General features: G+C 40.0%; 1 protein-coding gene across 1 annotated transcript in view; it reads left to right on the top strand.

Annotated features, from left to right (window-relative positions):
- MYBPC2 (myosin binding protein C2) overlaps positions 1–23611 on the top strand; it is a 591519-nt gene that overhangs the window by 433273 nt on the left and 134635 nt on the right. The window contains exons 20-21 of the mRNA XM_044059467.1: positions 320–508; positions 8873–9007. Of these exons, the coding sequence (XP_043915402.1) occupies positions 320–508; positions 8873–9007 (324 nt within the window). The remainder of the gene's footprint in view (positions 1–319; positions 509–8872; positions 9008–23611) is intronic.

Genomic DNA, 23611 nt, shown 5'->3' with positions numbered 1-23611 from the left:
TAAGTCTGACTTGCTGTTTATTCAGTGAGCAATGTAAACACTAGTTTAATTAAACATTAACTTGGCAATTAAATGCCTATCTCAATAGGATATTTGTGTGTATATATGTTTGTACAACCCTGAAAAGACATTATACCACAGGACAGAGAGGCTTCAGTAGTTCTCAGTCTGCTGCAGTAAGGACAGCACAACTAATATAATGTCAAAGTGAGTTCTGTATAGTTAGGGCTACAGACATGTAAGCATGATTGATCAGTGTGTTGTTACAATGATGACAACAGAAATGAATTCTCATTTTTTGTGTGTCACTTTTGCCTAGGTTACTTACTAGAGAGAAAGAAGAAAGGCAGTTCCCGCTGGATGAAGCTGAACTTTGAACTGTACCAAGACACCACCTATCAAGCAATCAACATGATTGAGGGATGCTTCTATGAGATGAGAATTTTTGCTGTCAATGCCATTGGTGTTTCTCCACCCAGTCAGTGCTCTAAGCCATTCATGCCGATTGGTAAGCTTCTACAGTGGGCCTTATTACATTCATTGTACCTAAATTCAATCAGACTGCAATCATTTTAATATACAGCACAGCAGCTCTAGGTAAAAGTTACACATATTCAGTGACTTAACAGTTTTGGTTACCTTGAATAAATCTTTACAGATTTCAAGAGACCATATTGCTGCTCTTTTCTTTAGAAGCATTTTAAATCAAATGGTTCTACAAATCTTGCAAATCAAATGGTTCTACAAATCTTACCAATTTAGTAGTGAACCTCCATATGTCTGTTGCATAAGTACTTGTATTGGATCAGAGTATTGTAGTTACTTTGTTGCCTATGTGATGACAAGCACCATCTTAGATGAATAATTTATATGATAGCATATGTATGCATCTCTAGGATTAGAGGTCTATAGACTTATAGATTTTGTGAACAAGCTTGAGACTTATTGGCTAAGCTGATGCTTGACATCCTGATCACATGTTGGAAATTATGCGTGCTTGTGAATTCATCCATTTCCACCTTGAAGATATAGATTGATAGACAGAGTTTCATATAGAAGGGGATCTTATTCCACACGCACAGGAATCTTTGAGTTATGAAGTTGTCATGTTTCACAGTACAGATGATATTAATTTTTACTGAGGCCAAGTGCCCTCTTGTGTTCAAGTCACCTAGGGGTATGCAAAGCAAAGGGTTTCAAATAGTAAGGGGTCCTTTAATGCTCTTTGTATCAGGTGTAGGTCTCTTCTGAAAATATATTATAGTCATGGCATACAATGATAAAGCTCTGACTATAAGCCATGTGACTTGAGTTTGATTAGTGGCTCAGGTGCTTGAGGAGCTAGCAGGGGAGGGCCAAGGCATACCCATTCCGGGGAGGGGACGTTCATGTTGGCTCTCCCTATGACAATCCCTGTCGTAGGCTGTGGATGGTGGGAGGGGGTGGTCCAAAGGGGGTATTAGGGTGTGGATATGGCAGAGCTGCTGTGAAGGCAAGGTGAAATACCTCACTTCCCCATTGCACTCCCTCCCCTCAGATATAACTTCATAGTTGTGGGGACTAACTGAGGAAGGCCATAAACAGAACCCCCAGTTGAAGGTAGATAGTAAAGCCCGACCCCTGGATGTCCTCAGGTGCCACATTGGACTCGACCATAAAATCAGTTATTCTCCATGATGTGTAGAATGGAGTGTCCAGTACAACCAGCTATGGACATGGGGCACTGGGGATGGCTGTCCAGATGAAACCGGGAGAAAGGCAAGCTCCAGAAAAAGAAGATGCAAAATACATGGAAGAGAAAAATGCTGTAGTCTTTGGCTAAAAGACAAGAATTTAAACCCTTTGATTTTCTTTGTAAGGAATCACTGTATCTTCTCCAACTGCACCAGGTGGCACTTGAGTGAGTTATGAACCAGAATACTGTATGCTGTAACTGTACTGATACTAGACTGTATGCAGAAGGACAGTTACCTTCCTGACATGGATCCTAACCATACAGAAGATCATCTAAGTAACCGCATATGCTTTATAGCTTTATAGGTTCATAGGTGTTTACTAGGCTAATGACCACAAAGGCCTTTTTAAGCCTAGCCATGCATCCCAAATCTCTTGACAAGTCCAGATACCCTTGAAAAGTGTAAGCAGGGGCCTGGTAGATGAACCATTTACAGGTTGCCTGTGTCCATTAGCCAGGGATGAATTTCCTATTCCCCATCCAATTGTCCAAGTTGCACTTGAATTGGGTTAGGGAGTATCAAATGAAAGGTGATCGTCTACAAAGACTCCATGGTCTTCTATTATTTTCTACCCTTTAAAACCTCTAAACATTTAGTTGTTACCAATCAAGACTGTACAAATATGGTGAGATGGGGGGGGGGGGGTGCCAATGATAGAAAGGTGCAATTTTTGACACTGAAAGCAGGATCATTTCTGCTACACCATTTACATGTACTGCTACATGCTTTTTGAAGGGAGGTGATGTTAGCAGAGTTAAGAATAATGTTTTAAAGTTTGCAGACATCTGCATGTTTAGTGAGACAGATGCTAACATCCATTCTAATGTCTAAAAAAAAAAAAAGATGCAGGAGAGGATTTAGTCCAGGACAAAGTCATGAAGGACTCCAGTGGTGACAGAGGATAGTGTTTACAAGGCAAGAATCATCCTCTTCCCACCTATTGTGTACAACTACATTGAGAATTGCGGCCCCAACTTATGGCTTCATTTACTTTTATGTCTCTGATTTTAATGTATGTTGCAGTCATGTAGTGTGGTATCAAATTCTTCAGCAAGACTGGGGCAAGCTAAACTGACACACAACCTATCGTCAAGGATGGCAGTCACACTCTCAAAAAATTTATGAGTTTAAGTGTACAAGATCTGTCTGTGAAATAAACATGCTGGGTTAGATCATTTATTTTATTTATTGTATTTATTTTACATTTGTTTACTGGGAAAGTCCAACTGGACACAACTCCTTTTTCAGTGAAGGCTCGGGGAGCAAAGCTCCACATAAACAATAAATAACAATAAACTATATGGAAGTACATGATAGGAAAAGCAATGAAATACACATGAAAGTACATCATATGAAAAACATTGTAGACATAACAGTATCTTGTGTAAATGATGATGTATATGAAAAACTCATATCATAGATGGACTGTTACGTGGACAGGAGAGCGTACAAAATTATAAAATTCATGAGTAGCATGGATCATATAACGTACAGATAACATAATAATATAGAAACATAGAGTAATAACCATAGTTGTTATTACAATGCTATGGTGGATGTTTTGTCATGGAGGGGATGAACCAACTGGATACCACTATTCTTACAATTAAAAAGGAGACATTGGTATTGCAATTGTAGGTTAAAAGATTACATGTTATGTGCAGAGAGTTCAGAAATAGTGTTAACAGTGCTTAAGGCTAAAAAAGAAACTATCCTGGGGTAGTGCAGGAGCATAGCCATGTAGAAGATAGATGAGATCTTAGTATTTTTTTAAACTGGGATAAACTGCTTCTAAAAGTTATATCATATGGCAGTGTGTTCCAGGTTTTAGCTATATGGTTTGACAAGAGGTAGTCTCCTGAAGTATTACTGGATTTAGTTACGTTTAGTAGTGGTTTGTTTTTTGAGTTGAGGGTCCTGTTGCTGGAGTAAGGATGTAGTAGATTCTGGAGGGCAGGGGGGTTTCTGTGGTTGGTTGAGAATCTTATGGGCCATAGTTAGTTGATTTTAGAGTAAGGTTTGAGGAAGTTCTAGCCAGTTAAGATGTTTGAGTGTTGTACAGTGATGTGACCTGAAGGGGAGTTCTGTGGCAAACTTGGCTATTTTGTTATAGCAGGAATCTAACTTTAGATCTGATTTCCGGAGATTAGTGAGAATAGGTGAAGCATAAAGGAGAGATAAGATGAGATGTGTTTGTGTTATTGTTGATTTTATGTTTTTTGTAAGACAATGTTTATTTCTATACAGTATACCAAGTTTTTTGTGTACTTTTTTATGGTTTATAAAATATGGATGTCAAATCTCAGGTTGCTATAGTTTAGTGTGGGCTACATGTGAGATGATTGTATGGTTTCTGGATGTGATGTTAAGGGGGAGATATCGGTGGCCCAGTAGGATGGAAAAGCAAGAATTTGGTTTGGTTGGGATTCAGAATTAGCTTGGCATTGGTTAGCCGTGCTTCTACTGCAGTAAAGGAGTCTTGTCTTAGTGAATGCAGTTCATGCATAGCAGAAGCAGTGTAGACTAAAGTGGAATTGTCTGCATACTAGATCACAGTAGCTTGCGGTGCTGAAGTATGGAGATCATTAGTGAATACAGAGAAGAGTAGCGGACCTAGGATGGAGCCTTGAGGAACACCTAGGGTAAGAGGCAGAAGAGCAGAGAGGTTTTCTTGCCAAAGTACTGCTTGTTGGCTTCCATTCAGATAGTCTTGGAACCAAGAAAGGGTAGACGGGCTTATATTCAGTTCAAAGAGTATCCTAATTAGTTTTCTGGGTGAAACCATGTCAAAGGCTTTAGATAGATCGAGAAAGATAGTGGATACAAAATTGCCATTGTTTCTGTGGTGATGAATTGTGTTAGTGAAGGAAATTAGAGCACCGGTGGTACTGTGGAAGGGGCGAAAGCCATGTTGAGTACTGGGACAGAAGTTTGTTAGTATGCAGATAATCAATTATTTGTCTATGTATATATTTCTATAGTATTTTGGACAGAATGGATAAGATAGCTATTAGTCGACAGTTGGACATTTTAGTTGAATTGTCTCCCTTGTATAGTGGAATAATGTGTGAGGTTTTCCAAATAGCAGGGACTTGTTGTTCAGAAATGGATCTGTTGATAAGGATGGATACTGGGTATGCAATACTGTTGGAAGCAATTCTGAGAAAGTCTGCTGGTAGGTTATCAGCAGCTAGAGTTGTAAGTTTTACTTTTTTTTTAGTAGTTTTTTATTAAGTCAGTTGAGACTGGTTAGAGAAAAGGTGTTGTTATTGTTCTGAGATATCTGTTCAATAGTTGTACTGGTGGGGAAGTGACTGGTAGAGAGGGCTGAAATGGTCTTAGTGAAATATTTATTAAACCGGGTGGCTATGGTATCTGAGTTAGTAGTGGATGGGGAGGGAGTACTAGCATTACCTGGTTGGTGAATTTTATTAATAGCTGACCAAACTTTTTGAGGGTTGTTTTGGTGTTTAAAATGAGCATCATGGTAGTAGTTTATTTTGTCCTGTTTGACTAGTCTCTTTGTCTTATTTCTGAGGGCTTTCGGGGGCTTGGGAGATGAAACATTTACAAGCTTGGGTTCATCTCCCAGGCTGTGTGTGTGTGTGTGTGTGTGTGTGTGTGTGTGTGTGTGTGTGTGTGTGTGTGTGTGTGTGTGTGTGTGTGTGTGTGTGTGTACGAGTTCAGTGCTCTTGCAAGGGGTGTGTGCATGAGTTCAATGCTCTTGCAAGTAAGGTGTGTGTGTGTGTGTGTGTGTGTGTGTGTGTGTGTGTGTGTGTGTGTGTGTGTGTGTGTGTGTGTGCGCTTATACTTATCAAGAGTATCAGAACTTGTCAGAAATTTGGGATGTATCCCCGGCAATCACCTCTGTGGCTCTGCTCGACAGTGGCACAGGAAAATAATTTTCTTGGGTGGCAAAAGCCAGGGTACCTTTTTGGCTGGGCTTGTATAGGCCCCAGGGCCGATAGCCTAGTACCTACCTATGAACCTATGGCTAGGCTTAAAAAGGCCTTTGTGGTCATTAGCCACAGGCTTGCTTGGTGGCTTGTGTTCTAGTTTTTTGAGCCAAATCCCAGGCTTTGTCTCCTGATTTTACTAATGATCTGGTTCTTTGCTTAGCCATGGGGCAAAGTTGAATTTGAGTTTCAAGGATCAGAGGGGGCTGCTTGTATATTTAAGATATCTTGGAAGGTAAAGTTGCTTGAGGTTCCCAGCTACATTGTTTGAGAGTAGATGAGAAATTTTCGGGTTAAAGTTTTTTTTATTATTTCTAATTAGCTGGTAAGTAGTATGCTTTGATGGCTATATACATTGCCTAAGTAGGAATGTAGGGAGGTGGTCACTAAGGCTGTCTAAGAGACAGCCAGGATGTGAGGAGAGTGTTGGTCTATTTGTTAATATCCAGTCATTCAGGAGGAGGTTTCCCATGCCTGCCTTAATAAGTGCCATGATGATTCTCTCCATCATCTTGCACAATATCTGTCAGGTTGAGCAGCATGGAATTACTGGGGTCTTTAGAAGCAGCTTTCTTGTGGATTGAGGCCACAACAGTCTACTTTCAGATACAAGGAATATAGATAGTTTTTAATGCTCTGTTAAAAAAGTGCATAAGATGGTATACCAGGTTATTTCTGTTGTATCTCATCTTGTCCCAAGGAAATGGTGTTTCTTAGACAATTGAGGTCAGAGGTGATCATTCTGGGTGTAATTATTCTGCAGGGAAGAATAATGGACAGAATACCATTTCTGACCTGAAATTGTCTCCAGCTGTGTATGCTAGTATGTTAGCCATCTCTGTTGTCTCAGTTATGTTATCATTTTGTTACAACACATTACTTTCCTGTAACTCCCTCTTCATTTGTCAGACATACTTGTAAGAGGCCTTATTATTGGCATGTATCTTAATGGCAAGCTTACCCTCAAATTAAAATATGCTTCTTTTGTGCGTTATTTTATATAGAGTTGAACTTGGTCTTGTTGCTTTAGGCTGGATAATGTTTGAAGGTTTTCTGTGTCCTTTTTATTGGTTTTGTTTTCTTTTTTTTTTCCATTTTATAATGCTACTCTTTAGGACTATTACATATTTTCCACAGTATTTGTGCCTTATTGGATGAATTTATCACTGTTATTAGAAGAGTTATAGGGGCAATTAATAATTCACAAAAGATTTGAGAAAGGGGTATTTTTCTCTTTATGGCAAAGTTCTGTTTTAAAAGATTACTGAAGAAGAATGTTAGATGTTGCCCGTTTGATTCTCAGTTAGACCGTCTTCTGTGTGGCGACATACGTGAATGGGCACTCCTTCGTTGAAGGTTGTGCGTTAGGCCCGGCAAGCCAGTATGTAAAAATCTACTGCCAATCATTAGCGGACGAGAGTTCCGCTGTGGCGACCCCTAACCGAGAAAAGCCGAAAGACACAAACAAACTGAAGAAGAATGTCTGTAGAGCCAAAGTTTATAAAGCTGGCCAATGAAACTATGCCATTTGTAAAAGTCCATAACAAAAACAATGCTGGCAGAAGTGGTAACACTGAAAATGAATAATGTATCACACCTAGTATCCATGGCAAATACAACCAATTCTTATGTCATATTGTTTTTCATCCCAGATAAATCCAATATTTATCATCCCAATTTTCTCAACTGCACATAGTGCTACAGCCCTATATTCCATCTCTCATCCCTGAGTGCAGTAAAACAGAAGACCCTAGTGCAGCAGAAAAAAAGGTGCGAGACTAATCTGAGATACTAGACAGCTGTTACTTGTGTCAGTCCCTAACCCTGAGCCATGGCTTTGTATTCACTATGCAATGGGGAGGCATTTTGCATATGCATGGCCATATGGAATCAAGTACTTGCAGGCCTAAAGTAACAGTCCTAACCTACTGTTACATAGTGAAGCTGTACATTTGCATGGACTCCACCAGGGAGCAGCATAGCTCTGATATGTCCCACTCTGTCCTCAGACTTATTCTGAAATATCAGGGACAGTAATTTAACCTTGGTCACCATCAGTATAGCAAGAACAGAAACCACAATTAATTTCAAGCCAGTATGCTTCCCTTTAGTGGGCATATATGCTTCCCTTTAGTGGGCATAATGTGCTTAAAAATCAACTCTAATATTACATTGTTGTTCAGAGTCATATCTGTCAAAGAAAATGGCATATATTATGATGAATTAAAATGTTTCATTATATACTCATATAATAGACAATGAAATGCATCATTATGACACATTCCTAATCACTAACTACCCAGATTTAAATGCTGATGAATAATCTCTTTGCCAGTTTACCTCCTACATGGATTTAGCTTTAATCATCAAAACAATATTTAGTGTCTAATGAGACAGACATCTAATGTGTAATGTGCAGGAAGAATATATCAGACTTAAATATGCATATTTTTTAGGCACCATGAAGATAAGACTGCTCTTCCTGTTGAATAATATGGAATAGAATCTATATGGCACTATTAAATATTGGCTGTAGTCTCACACATTTGCAGTAAAACAGACATCATATTTGCTGAAATTTCACCATTCTCTCTTTCCTGAGAAAACAACAGATCATATGACTAGGACAACATTTAATATACAGATTTGTGGAAACAACAATTATATGTGAGCATTTAAAGTGTGTGCATTTTTCTGTACACACACACACACACACACACACACACACACACACACACACACACACATATATATATATATATATATATGTGTGTGTGTGTGTGTGTGTGTGTGTGTGTGTGTGTGTGTGTGTGTGTGTGTATATATATATATATATATATATATATATATATATATATATATATACAATATGAATGCATATGTTTGTTTGTTTGTGTCATTCGGCTTTTCCTGGTTAGGGGTCACCACAGCGGAACTCCGGTCCGCTAATGATTGGCAGTAGAGTTTTACGTGCTGGCCTAATGCACAACCTTATATATGTATATATATGAATGCATATGTATATATATTTGTGTGTGTATGCATTTTTTTATTTTACTTTTTAACATTTTTTTTTGCATGTGTATTTTTACCACTTTGGAATTCCATAGAGAATGTTTAATTGCTGTCTGGTTTTGCAAATTTAAGAAAAATTCACACTAGAATCTTTCTTTTGCACAGCTCCAACCAGTGAACCCACACATCTTTCAGTGGAAGATGTAACAGACACTACAGTCACCTTGAAGTGGAGACCACCAGAAAAAGTGGGAGCTGGTGGTCTTGATGGATACTTGATTGAATATCGCAAGGAAGGCAGTAAGTGAAATTGTTTGCGACCATAACCACTGTACCTGAATCAGCATGTTACTAAAATGGAAAGTTCTATTAAGCTTAAAGAAAGGTTCTAGATTATTAACAAAAAAGCAACAATAATTAAGTTTATATGATCTTGTTGACTCTTACTGTTTTTTCTCTCTTTTTATATTATTTAGGTTTGTAATACAAATAATGCATTAGACACAAGCTCCTGTTTTTAGTTATGACCATGGAATTTTAGTGTGCTTGGATCCATGTTAATATCAAGAAAATCAGACTCAGATCTATAAGATATTGGCTATCACAGCTTGTTTACCTATAGGAAAGGAATGCACCTTCTGAGGTTCAACAACAAATTAAACTACTCAGAATTTTTCATCATTCCGAATACCCTTAGATATATCTACCTAAATACTTACTGGTGGCACTTCGTTAACAGTGAGGCACATACTTCTCAACTTCTTAGTCAATAAATCTGGACAAAGTCTAAAATAATGAGGGGACAAAGGCCCCAAAAACAGACAGATTTTTTTTTTTTTTATAATATGATTTTTATTACAATTTTCAGTATACAAAACAAATACAGGTAAAAGAAGAACAAACAATGAAAGAAATAACTTTACATTCACTTAGAATATTTGTTTGTTGTCAGGTACATTCAGTAATAGACTTCAGGAAATATAATTAACATTTACTAAGCGAGATGCTTACAATTAAACATAAGATCATAAATGGAAGTATTAGCCATTGCACAAACCAAATTATCCCATAAGATAATATGTACCAGTATATCTAAACCTATTCTAATTAACTATATATATATATATATATATATATATATATATACACACACACACACACACACACACACACACACACACATGGTTGTCACTGATAAAAGATAATTAATAGATAAATTGAATATTACTACTACCATTAGTGGTATAGGGTATGGTGATAACTATATGTTATATCCCTTTATGGATTGGCTGGAAGTTAACATCCTTGTCTGGTAAGGTTGAAAAACAGAAAGTAGAGTGTTTTAAGAGGAAGACTATTTAAGTTAGGAAAAGAGAGAGGGAAAAAGCAAAGGAAGAGAAAGAAAAGGAATTTAAAATAAATGAGGGTCTAGTTAAGAACTTCTATAAGGTTACTCCAGTATTTCTGGAAGTACTTTATTTTCTTTTTGCTTATTGTACTTAGTTTGCTTGCCATAACATACTTGGTAGCCATAGATTTAAACTCTTTCCAAGATGTTTTAGATCTATCTAGCCAGTTGAGTGTAATGTAGGTTTTGAGTAATGCACACAGTGTAACAATAATATGTTTATACACAGAATTGTAGGATCTAGGAAATATGTTCAAAACTGACATTTCCCATGAAAGGGTGGACTTCATGTATCCCATTTTCTCGAGTTGTGCTCTCAAAGAGCACCAGAGCTTGTAGACGTTTTTACAGGACCAAAATATATGTAAAGCATCGGCTACTGAGTTGGGACAGGTAGGGCATAGAGGTGAGATGTTTGAATTGATTTTACTCAGAAATAAAGGCATATGATAGGCATTGTTGTTATCATAAACTGAGTATAGATTAATTTTTTGAAGGGAGTTAGTTTTAGTGTTATATCAATTGCCTCAAGCTTTTGGTTCAGAGATATTTCTTTGTTTTGGCTCTCCAAGTACTTAGAAATAAAATTTTGTCATGGTGTTTTATTTTTGTTATTAGACTGTAAGCGTTTGAAAGCATTTTAGACCTTAACAGAAGCTGTGTTATTAATTGCTAATAGAGTTGGAAATCTAACGGCGTCACTTCGATCCTGTCTGTAACTAGGGTTACTAGGTATATTATTTGTTTGACAATTATGTAATATCTTTTATTGACTGCCAAGGATGCTATAATACATTCAAATGGGTGGTCTTTGATTTTATAAAAGTCCCAGACTATACAATTCTTAATGACAGAAAATTTGTCTAGATTTAGCATGTTGTTGTTTAGTTTGAAGTTAGGATTTAAGTGAATTGGTTGGGCCATCATTAAGGAATTTTTTAGGTATAGAGATAATATAAGCTTTTGGAACCCTACAGTATTTTTATTAATGTAGGATGAATCTTAAAGTCTTTGAGAGTTTTGGTATTTAGGAAAATGGTTGCTTTAGGATTAAGCTTGGATGCCATTAGGTGTGAATGGTAGATTTTTAACCAGGGGGATTCCAAGCTTTATTTAAAGGATCGTAGTTAGTTATGTGTATAATATGGCTAGCATTTATTATATAATAGTATGTTAGAAAATCCGGGAGGCGCATGCCTCCTTTTTCTTTGGGAAGGGTTAGTTTAGAATAGCTGATCCAAGCATTGTTAGGGTACCATATAAATTTCCCTAGTATAGTTTCCATTTTCGAGAAAAAGCTGTTAGGAATGTTCTGGTTGAGGGCATAGAAATGAAAAAGAACTTTGGAGAGGATATTCATTTTTATAATAGCTGTCTTGGAAAGGAGGAGGAGAGTCAAATTTTTCCATCTTGAGAGATCATCCATGATTTTAGACCACGTTTTATAGAGATTATTTTTAATTAGTTCCTGCTGGGGGGTGGGTAAAAACAGACAGATTTTAAATCTTGCTCTTAGAAAGTTGCTAGAATAACAGGATTTGTGTTAGCATACATTTTCTGAAGGATATGAAGTCTGAAACTCAGATGCATGTCATTATTTAGTGACTTCAGTCCTCAGTGATTTTTCAGAAAATCACAAATTTTATGAGGAACAGACCAAAAAATTGCGGCAAAAAAAATCTTGATATTCTGCAAAAATATGGACAGTTAAGAGATATGGCGATGGCCACAGCTGAAGTATGGAGACACCTTGTGCACAGGGCAAGTATGCACCCTAAGCATGTGTTTCCACATGTTGTCAAAGGACAATTTCTTAAAACTTGCAGGATATGCACCAATGAGTGAGATTATGAGAATGAGACACAAAGCTTGAAGGAATATTTTGTAAGTTGAGGCTATAAGCAAAGAGAAATACATGAAGTAATGCTGGAAACTGAAGCCCAACAGCATACTAGGGGTTGAAAATATTTTATGGAAGTGGGTGAACACAGGACATCTGGGGATGTTTTGAATGTTACTAATTCTACAGAAGGCTTAAGATGTTCTCTTACACACACACCAATGATGCTACACATGTATGTCAGCTTATAAGAAATAACAGGAAGATTCTTACAGTGGGCAATAACATCAAAGATATTGTGGGTGAAAAACCCAGGTTTTGTTTTAACAACAAGAAAAATCTGAAAAGACTATTATGCAGGGATGGGAGTTTTAATAAGACTGTCTCAACATCAATGCGAACTGGTACTTTTCTGTGCAGGAAATGCAAAGCCTGTAGTTATATTAATTCTAAAAACTTTTTTCAGCACCCCATAACTGGGAGAACTTTTCATCTAAGGACTTACGCAGATTGTTCCACAAAGAATGTGATATACAATGCTGAATGTGACTCATGCAGTAGATTTAATGTTGACAAGAAAAACAGATCACTCAAAGATCGGATATTGCAACATCTCAGTGACATTAGGCTTTGTAATAGAACTAATGCCTTATTTCAGCATATTTCAGTTTATGCTGGACTTTGTTTTTGCTTTATGGTATTGGAAATTGTTCTTGAAAACTTAAGAGGTGGGGATCTGACAAACAGAACTGAGCCTATTGAAGCACATTGGATTGTGGACTTGCAGGCAAATAAACTGCCTGGATTAAATGACAAGGTGGCTTTAAAACTCTTGCTGAAAGGGAGGAAATTAAGGAGATAATTTTATTGGCTGAAGCAATACTGGGACTCTAAAAATGAAGATGTGGTTTCTGTTAAGATCTGATGAAGGCAAACGTCAAAAGCGCTTATCTCCTGTTGTTTTATTTCATTTTGTTATTTACATTCTGTATGTTGTGATTAAAGTTTTTACTTATTTTTTTCTTACTGTGTGACCTCCTCGCTGTAGTGTCAGCTCAACTTGTGTGTTTCCTTGAAATATGGAGACAAGTAAGGTACATGGCTTAAGTAAAACAGGCAGTTTGCAGCACTGTTAGAGAAGAAGAAATGGGACTGAGATTGGGTATAAGGCAGTACTGAAGCACAAGACATATGTGTCAGGCACTGAAGAATCAATCAGATACAGATGTGAGATGCTGCTAAAGTGACAGAGAATATTCTAGAGTATTTCTGAAGTATTGTTGAAGCAGGAGTCACGGCTCTAAGGCACAGGTGAAGCAATAGAATTAGGTGTGAAATAATGCTGAAGCAGATAACTTAAGTCTTAGACACTGCACAAGCAAAGATAGCTGCAGGGTATTGCTGAAGCACAAGGAACCATGAAAAACTGCTGATGCAAAAGGGGGGAGGTACAACCTGAGGCAAATGTCATTTAGCAGCGAAACAGAAGACACAAGGCAGGCACTGCCAAAGTAACAGACGCAATAAGAGTGCTTTACTGAGAAAACAGAATAGGCAAGTGTGAGGCATTTCTAAAGTATCCAATAGGTGTGAGAAACTGCTCAAGCACAGAAAGAATGTCTAAGACACTACTGAAGGAACACATGCAAGTGTGAGGTACTACCCATATCACAGACAAGCCTGAGGTTTTCCAGAAGCAGTACAGGAAGATGAGACACTGTTGAACCAGTGCAGATAGGTTTAATGCACTCTGGCAGAAGGAAAGAGAAGCGTGAAGTCTTAGCCATGAAGAAAGGTACAAGCAGCAAAGATAGATGTAACAGACTGCTGATACAGAAGACACAGGTGTGATGTACCGTTCAGGCAACAGAGACAGGTCTAAAGCACTGCTAAAGCAGAAAGGTTTAAGCCAAAGCTGAAGCGGCAGAGATACATCTGGTGTACTGCTGAAGCAAAGAAAACAGTTCTACATTATGTGAAGCAGAAAAGCAAACAGTCATGCTGAAACAGAATAAACAGATGGAAGCCACTGATGACACAAAAGGAGACAAGTATGAGGCATGTCTGAAGCAGCAAAGGTAGGTCTAAGACACTGATGAAGCAGTACGCATAGGCATGAAACACTGGTAAGGGAAAAGTGCGACTGAAATCACCAAAACACAAACTTAAAATAAAACCTCAGTGTTTTTACATAGAGTCAAGCCCTCTGCATCCCTCACGTTGGAGGAAAACCCATGCACTCTCTATTTATGTATCCTAACTTCAGCGTAATTTGAACACAAATTAATAAAATTAGACAAAGTGTGAGCTGCTTTCCCATCTATGAAAGCCACTATATACACCAATGATGTTGCCAGAACAGCTTTTAATAAATGTTAGTTTGATAGTTCTAGCTGATGGTGCGCGCTTCTCCTCCGTCCGGTCCGGCGCTCCCGCGATCCCAAAGACATGCTGCGAAGTTTGATAGTTCTAGCTGCCACCATGTAAGTCAAGGCTGAAGCATCAGAGACAAGACCAGGTGTGAGACACAGTGGAAACAACAGAGATAGTTATGATGCACTGATGATGCCTCAGACGTTTATTTCTATATTTATTTCTTATTTATTTATTTGCTTGCTTTGTTAACCAGGTTGGTGGGATGGTTCAAGGACCCTTTCCAGCCACAACCCAGGCCAAGGTTATAATTTAAACTGCTCCATCTACAAATACAAATTAATGCAGATGCAGCAGCCCTGTAACACATGTATCTTTTAGAGGCAACCTAGGAGCAAACACTGGTTGGCTTGCTCAGATTGCAACCATTGGCAGATGGAGTCTTTGAAAATCACACCCAGGACTGCTGCAGAATCTATGTCTAGTAGAACATGGTCTTAACTTATGCTACATGCTGTCAGGGTACACAACAAGGAGAATTAAAGAAACAGATAAAAACATTGCATTCAATTTCATTTTTAGAAGCACATAAGCTTAAGAAAGTAATTAATATGAAGAGGGAAGTAACTATACAGAGGGAAAGTTTACATTTTGTTACTTTTTACATTCAAAGATTTCTAACCAAGGTATATGGTAATGTAATACAATGCATTCACAAATATCTTTCAACAATGCACAGCAAGCAAAATACAGAGCTACACTTGCTCATCATTATAGGTTCATAGGTAGGTACTAGGCTATCTGCCCGAGGACATTTTTATGCCTAGCCAGAGTGTGTTGGCTTTCGCCACCCCATTGATTAATTAACTGAGCCTCTGTCAAGCAGAGCCAATGAAGTGATCCCAGGGGTGTATTTTCTGTTACCCATCCACTCGTCAAGGCTTCTCTTGAAGAGTATTAGTGAGGGGCTCTGCCTAATGTAGTTAGAAATTTTGTTTCAAAGCATGGGGAGTCTCTGTGACAGGAATCTATCCTTCCAGCATGTTCTAATTATTGTTGTGGCAAGGTTTAGCTCACTAGAGTGCGTGACTCGCAGTGACTTGGATTTCTTTAGGTGGAGCATGTCCATCAATTCTGAGTTGGACATGGCTTTGTAAGTCAGGCAGAGATCACCTCTGAGTAAGCGATATGCCACTGAGTACAGCTGGAGTTTATTCAGTCGGGCTGCATAGGACATATGTTTGAGGCCAGTAATCCTCTTGGTGAAGTGCTTTTGTGGTCTTTCCAGCTGTTGGAAGTGTCTTGTGAGGTACATCAGAAATGGAGCATTGTACTCTATGATGGGTCTGATGAGTGACGAGTAGAGGGGCATTATAACCTCTTTATTTCTAGATGCGAACCCCTTAGTAATTAGATGGGCCACATAGAAGGATTTCCTAACTACTTTGGCAATATGATTGTCAAAGGAGAGATTACTATCTACCTGGGTCCCCAGATCTCTTATTACCGCTTCTGTATTAAGGGGGCTGCCACCTATGTGGTAATTCGTGGGTGTTTTGTTTTTCCCAAACGGGATGACTATGCATTTTTTGGCATTTAGCTTGAGGCCATGACTTTGACACCAGGTGTCTGTCTCAGTAAGGCCTTTTTGAAGGATGTCCATGTCAGCCAGAGGGTCAATTATGGCTCCCAGTTTGCAGTCATCGGCGAACTTGGTTAGCCATAGTCCTCCTGTGTTTACCTGTACTTCTGAGAAATATATGCCAAACAGTAGGGGTCCCAGAACCGAGCCTTGTGGGACATGACTTGTGACTGGTTTAGAGTCAGAACTGGAGCCCGCTATTCTTACCATGTGAGTTCTGTCTGTAAGCCAGTTGGCAACCCATCTTGTGACTTAGGGGTTTATGTTCAGGCTGGTGAGTTTTTCTATAATACCCGAGTGAGGAATGGTGTCGAATGCCTTGACGAGATCAAGGTAGGTTGTGTGAACCACCTTTCCCTCGTCTATGGCCTTGGTGACTGTCTCGAAGAAGTCAACCAGGTTTAGTAGGCATGATCTGCCCTTAACAAAGCCGAACTGGTTGGGTCAAGTGTTTGGAGGCTCCCAATGTCTTTGTTAATGAGTTCCACGATGATGCGCTCCATAGCCTTGCAGACCAGGCTAGTCAGGCTTATGGGGCGATAGTTACCAGGGTCAGTTGTGGCCCCTCCTTTGTGGAGTGGAATAACCATTGCTGTGCGCCATTCTATGGGCACATAGTCTGTGGAGAGGCTAAGGTTGAACAGCATGTTTAGGTGGTGGGGTTAGTTTGTTCTGTAGTTCGTGCAAGACGCAGCCTGGGACACCATCTGGCCCCATTGATGCTGTGTTTTTGGCTTTTGAAAGGGCTGTTTTCACCTGTGCTTCTGTGATTTCCGGGACACTACACTTTTCCGGTATTGTTGTGGGCCCTTTTGAAGGTGAAAGAGAGATGAAGTTTGCACTGAATGTATCTGCCAGGATGTTGGCAATATTAGTAGGTTCAGTTTATTTTGTGCTATTTTGCACTAGCTCAGAGCATATCTGCAAGTTGCCACTTAGATTCTTGACATAGCTAAAGAAAGCTTTGTGGTTATCTTTCGAATCCTTGGCTATTTTTCTTTCGAAGTTAGCCTTGGATAACCCTCATTTTTTTACTTGTGCTGTTTACAGTGGTGGGTTTGAATTTTGAGCCTTGCCTAAAAAAGCCTAAAAAAGGTACTATGGGGGCAGCAAAAGCCTTGGCCAGTATTCAAAAGCCAAGGGGTGACAGCTGCAAGCCATCTCTTGCGAAGCAATGCGGCTTGTCGAGCATGTCATCCCAGGCTGACAGACACTGGATCCCCTTTGAATGACACCAGAAGCTTAGCCAATTGTGAAATTGATCATTTTTTTCTTTATACTGAGGTATCATTCTTGGTGAGGGCAGGATGCTACTCAGGGTCAGGGTCATACCCGCCTGGGCTACATGATCAGAGAGCTCTTCCATGTCTCTTTTCATGTAGTCCAGGTACATTTCAGGTCATTCACACCAACATGAACAATGACAGAGGCATATTTCTACTTGTTCTGGAGTGACCTGAGTGCTTGTGTTATGTGGTGGATTCTGGCTCCCGATAGGCAGCTAACAGTAACCTTCTCCTTGTCTAGCCTAGTGAGTGGGGCATCAGTGTGCCTGACTATTGAGTCACCTATTACTAGTGTGTTATGTATGTTATTTCGTCTTAAGGGCTGTGATTGTGAGGCACATTGATTTTGTGTTTTATGTGTTGTCTGGTTTGTGACGGGAGGTGCAGGTTTTGTGGGTGTCTGCTTTGGAGCTCTCTAATGCTTTTGCAGGTTTTTATTTAGAGCCTCTGAGTATGATTTCATGTATTTATGTGTATTTTTGACAGTGCTGGTTTAGTAGGTCTATGTGAGGCTGGAGGTGTGGTGCAAGTGTTAACCTACTATTTTCTGAATATTCAATGAAAAAAATATTGACCACTGAATCAGAAGAGACTGATATTAGGTGCTACTGAGGCAGCAAATACCACTGCATGGTAATACTGACAAAGCAGGTACAGGTCTCAAAAATGTCCAAGCAAATGACTGTATAGTAAATCAGAAGAACCATGGTACCTGGAAAAAAAGGTGCTCAGCTGGCACATTGAGGGGGTAGCATGGCAGACAGGTGAGTGAATGGCATGGTTGATGTTACTGCCAGTTCAGGGTAGCATAGAACAGTTAATGCACATCCATGTAAACAATGAAGTGCCTCATAGCTAGCACTTCAGAAAGTAAACTATTTTTTCATTTCTTCTTTGAAATGGGGAAGAAAGGCAAGACATGAAAGTGGGAAAGAGCGCTATAGCAAATGGAGGAAAATGCATAGAGGCGACAATACGGTTTGATGAGTGGAGGAAAGGAGATCAATTTTTTTGTGTGGGGAGAGTGGAAAGCTGAATATGAAGAAGAAAGGTTGATGGCGCAGTTAGAGAGGAATTGTTGGCGAATGGAAAGTGGAAGAAGAGAAAGTAGCAGGGCAGAAAGGCAAACAAAAAAGCAGCCACAGATAGATAAGAACAAGGGATGACAGTCAATGGACACAGAGTGATACAGAATGACAGAGGGTGTAAAGTTAGTGTTGGTGAGGAATGACAATGAAGAGGTTAAGGACAATGACACAATATGGTGTGGAATTCCTGGAGGGGGATAATGAAGAGGTAATGATCTGATGCCAGACTGTCCCAGAGAGTGAACCCCAGCCATCGGTCACCTCTACAGTCAATGTTATGGGCAAGCTGCATCCCTGTGGCCAGCTTGTCAGGGTCTGAGGGTCACATGACATGACCAGTCATGCCAGGAGGTGCTTCAGAGTGCTGTGGTGGGCATCTAGCAGTTTTCAGTGTACCACATGTAACAACAGCCTCTGCAAATGATGCTGAATGATGAGGGGAGGTTCCTCTGAACCACTGTCAAAAGATGAGTCACTGCACTGATGCCATCAGCGATTCCTCTAGGTGAACTTGAACAGGGTAACTTCCTAGACCTGGTTACCACTGCTGACACAGTGGCACTATCTCATCAAAACCAAGACTGCAAAATGATAAGAAAAAAGGAACACATTACCGCATACGCATATGTCAGATATTTAAAGGCAATTGAACATTGGGTTTCTGCACATGGCATGTGCACTGTGCTGGTATGAAAGTAAGTCCTGTCTCCTGTGACATACTGCCATGTTCTTCTCATGCTACTCAGCTGCTGTAAAAGCACAAGTATTTAGTATGCAGATACAAAAAGTCATACAATAACAGAAAAACATTGTAATACATGGCTGGCCCTTTCTCTGTTCCCCCCAGTGTCTAACTCAAAATGGTGAAACAGGTCTGAGTACCACCACACATCGCTATACTAGTGCCAGCACTGCTCACCAACAATGGGTAATAGCAGTGATGTTCCTCACCATCCTGGCAAGCTCTTGCTGGGCATCCACAGGGGACCATTATACCTCCCTAGTAGATGATCAGAAAAGTATCTGTGAAGGAAGAACAATAAATTCTTGTTATACCTAGCATGCCAAGCAACAGCCTGCAGTTTGCAGCATCTAAGGAAGTCAAGACTTGTACACAGGTCCACTCAGGGAGCAAAATGGTAGCCATAAGTGCACACATAAACATTAGTCCAGGTTAAGTAGCACATTGCATTCTGAGTTAATTTCAAAGACAGTGATTTTAAATTGATTCAATAACATAACCACCATGCAACAATACCTCTATTAGCATGATGAAAAGCATGGGTGTCACTTTTCACAAGAATGCTTACAAATAAAAATTAGTGGAGTACAGGAGTACACATATACTAACTCTCTGAAAATAGCTACACAAATGCTGAAGGCAGAAAACTTTGCAGTATATAGGAGTGAGAATGCAACACAGTGGCATGGCAATATCATGTCCAGCTCTGGTGGTGGTGGTGCAGACCTTGGTCACTTCTACATAGTGGTAAGCATGGCAATGCACAAAATGGGATGAGTTAGCAGGGTGCAAATACATTACCTGAGGCCAATATGCAGATGTAGGAAAGGGTGTGAGGTGACCATATATCTAGCAGTATAGTGTACATGTGGGGGGTAAAGTAGAACAGGGACCTAACTAACTAGCTGTATAATGGGGAAGGCAGCCAGTAACCATAGGTGGATGACTTCCACAGATGGCCTTACACACCCATTCACAGACGTGTAGCCCACAGGTGTACAGAGCTTACCATGGGCCCCTAAGACAGGTGATGGCTGGAAAACTTCACAAACCAGGGGAATTAGGTTAATTGCACCCCTCTATATGCACAGAATATGCATCCTAGGCAAAGGTGCTATGGACAAGATGTACTGGAACCAAGTGTGGCACAGAGTGGGTGCAGAACGTTAATGCCTTGTATGGCCACAATAGTAGTCTGCAACAAGTACCTCCATGGGTAACTGAAAAGATACTGCATGCAAACAGCTCACAAAGGAATATTTCCTGCTGTCCTGTCTGGAAAGGGGGAGCAGACCCTCAAATTAAGGGGGTAGAAGGTGGCCTATCAATGGCCACATGAATGTCTGCATGGAATTCCTCAGGTAGGAACTACCCCTTCCATATCTCTGCAATACAATGCACTGTATGTGCGAGGAGAGCTGATTCATCAAGGACTTTCTGCATTTCTGTCCTTTCAGGAACCTCTGGACTGCAAATGCAACAACCCACATGTCAAGGTATGCAGTCTCCATATAACACACCCAGGTTAAGTTGTCTATTTTGATATGTGGTATGAAGGGGTTATAGTCATATGTCTGAGTGTTTCCAATGGATTTGTGCTCATGCTTTTACAGTTTCTACTAGAGAAAAAGGACTCCTGTGGCTGGAGATGACAGCAATGTGCACATGGCACAGTTTAATGACTCAGTGGTACCATTCACAAAACAAGCAGAGAAGGGCTCCCATATCACCAACATCACAGACACCCTAGCCTCTCTGGTGGCACAGAGGGATAAAACCCTCACTGTGACCTATGCAACCCAAGTTCAATTAGCTTCTCTGGTGAATGACGGAGTGGCAGGGAGGGATGCCTTGTACGACAGATATACAGTAGGTCACCTCTTAGCAGCCTGTAGCATACAGAGTACAATGACAGGACTTTAAGTTGGTCCATGTAGGACATGTTATTTAGGCCTTCTAGCCTTTAAGTAATGTTTATCTGTGGCATTCCATTTGTTGCATGTGTCTAGACCGATACATGCCAAAGGGGGCATTATATTCAATGAATGTCCTAATGAAGGCTGAGTAAAGGGAGAAAATGACATCCCTATATCTAGACACAATCCCTTTATTTATAGCAATATAGAAGGGCTTTCTTACAATAATGAACACATGTTGGTCAAAAGTTAGGTCACTGTCCACATAAATTCCCAAATCCTAAACAACCAGGTCAACTCTTAGGGGTGTATTATCAATGTAGTAGTTCCTTGGGTTAGATAACTTCCCAAAGGATACAAAAATGCATTTTCGGCATTTCATTTCAGTGCATGATTTTGCCAGCAGTTGTTTATTTGGTACAAACCTTCCTGTAGAAATTCAATGACTGTTCCTGGTTTTTAGTCACCTGCAAACTTAGCCAATCAGAACCCTTTGGTATTGTTTTTTACTGCAGAAAAGTAGATGCCAAACAGGAGAGGTCCCAGCACAGAACCATGGCAGACTCTACTGGTGACTGGTCTCTTTGTGGAAGTAACTTCCTTTATTTTGATTTCTTGTCTCCTGTCTGTGAGCCAGTTGATAATTCAACAGGTGATATAGGGGTTTATTCCCAATTTATTTAGCTTTTCTACTATGCCTGAATTGGGAATTGTGTCAAAAGCTTTGGCCAGGTTGAGGTATGCGGTGTGTACCATTTTGCCTGAATCCATTACTTTGGTGACCTTTTCAAAAACTTCTCCAAGTTGTGTAAGCATGACCTGCCCTTGATGAATCCAAACTGAAATAAGTCTGGTGTTTGGAAGTTCCCTTTGTCCTGATTGATTACTTCCATGATAAGTCTTTCCATGGCTTTGCATATGAGGTTGGTCAGATGCATGAGTCTGTAATGCCTGGGTCTGTGGAATGTCCTCTCTTATGCAGGTGGGAGAGTGAGCCTTGCCTGGACTCCTCATAATTTCCCAGTTCACACAGGCACTGACATTCACACTGCCTCCAACATGTGCATACACAATGCAGGGAAAAGAAGTGTGGAGATTTGTGGCACTGCCATGATGTCAGATCAATCCCTAATCTAGGAAAATCAATTGGAGCAATAAATGTGCAGGTCAGTGATCCAGGGAATGACAGCAGCTGCCAACAGCACTGGGGAGACTGAGTCTGTTCTCTGACTTGTATGACAACATACTGCATCTTCACAGTGATGTAACATATAAGGACATGGAGCTGCTCATGTCTGTGGTAACAAACGTGTCATCACTGGGTTCTTTGATGAGACATACAGCAAATACCCTATAGTTTACTGGTGCTACTGGCCATGCAGTACATGACCATGCAAAATCTGAATGTCATGTGGCCATATGTGCCACACCTATATATGACAAAGACCACTGCTAACATAGCTTTACTGTAAGCTATGACCTCACAGCCTGTCACACCAGAACATCAATGGTTGCAAGATCTTGAGTAGCAATATTCCTCAGAAACAACACCTGGGACCCTCTGTAGACTTTCCCTGAACATTGCTGTAAATTTACACCTTCATCTGTGGTCATACAGAGTACTATACCTGCATGTGGCCAATGCCCAGGTCATTAGCATATACATTCTGTAGGCTTCCATCATGAGATTCCCCATCAGGTTCCATACATTCAATATTGTAGTTCTACTCTTTCCCTGTCATGGACCATATTGTGCTCAGAGACTGCAGGCCATCACAGCACTATGGCAAGCTCCCTCCAATGAACCAATAATGGGAACTGTGGCAAATGGGACATTAGGCATAATGTCATAGGCTTTACACACTACCTTGCAGATAAGTAAGTAGAAGCCCTTCCTAATGATATATATATCAGTCCCTGTGGACCAGATAAGACTTTGATGGCAATGTGCACATAGTCTATGGCTCCCAAAACTTTAGAAAAACAGGTTATGCTGCAAAACAACCACATAGTCATGGTTCTCTCCTCTGCAGTCCTGAGGAAACAAAAATGCTCTTGCACATGAAGTAGCATAACATAAGAAAATGGTGTAAGATGCTCGAGGCTGAACCCTGTGATATGCCTAATGTGTCAGATTACTGTAGCTTAGACGGTTAATGCTACACATACCTTTGTGTCTACTAGGAGGGACATCCCACACATCCTCCTTGATTCCTTCTGGGTGACACATAGCCCTTGAGCCTCTTATCATTCATTATCTGATGGTCCATTAAGTGTTGCTATCTAGGGGGCTGAAGGTACCTCCTGTGATGATATGGATAGTACTGGATCTGACTGCAGCCACTAACACAAGTTAAGCTATAACCTTGAATATTCTATGATATCCATGACGTGCACCAAAACTTTTTCTGAAAAGGTCTATATGGCAGCACAGTATGCCTGCTTTACAGACTTCTAAATTGCTCTGTCATGTCTGATGTCATCATTTGCATAATTCACGTGCCACATTTGCATGGAATGCCTCATTTCCATCTTATTACAAGTTCATTTGCATATCTTTTTATATTACACAATTTTTTCACGTGTGGTGTGTGTGTGTGTGTGTGTGT

This window comes from Protopterus annectens, chromosome 17.part0, assembly GCF_019279795.1.
Source record: "Protopterus annectens isolate FY-2018-M chromosome 17.part0, PAN1.0, whole genome shotgun sequence".
Taxonomy (NCBI): domain Eukaryota; kingdom Metazoa; phylum Chordata; order Ceratodontiformes; family Protopteridae; genus Protopterus; species Protopterus annectens.
The sequence above is the reverse complement of the archived record's forward strand: the minus strand, read 5'-3'. Positions and strand labels throughout refer to the sequence as shown.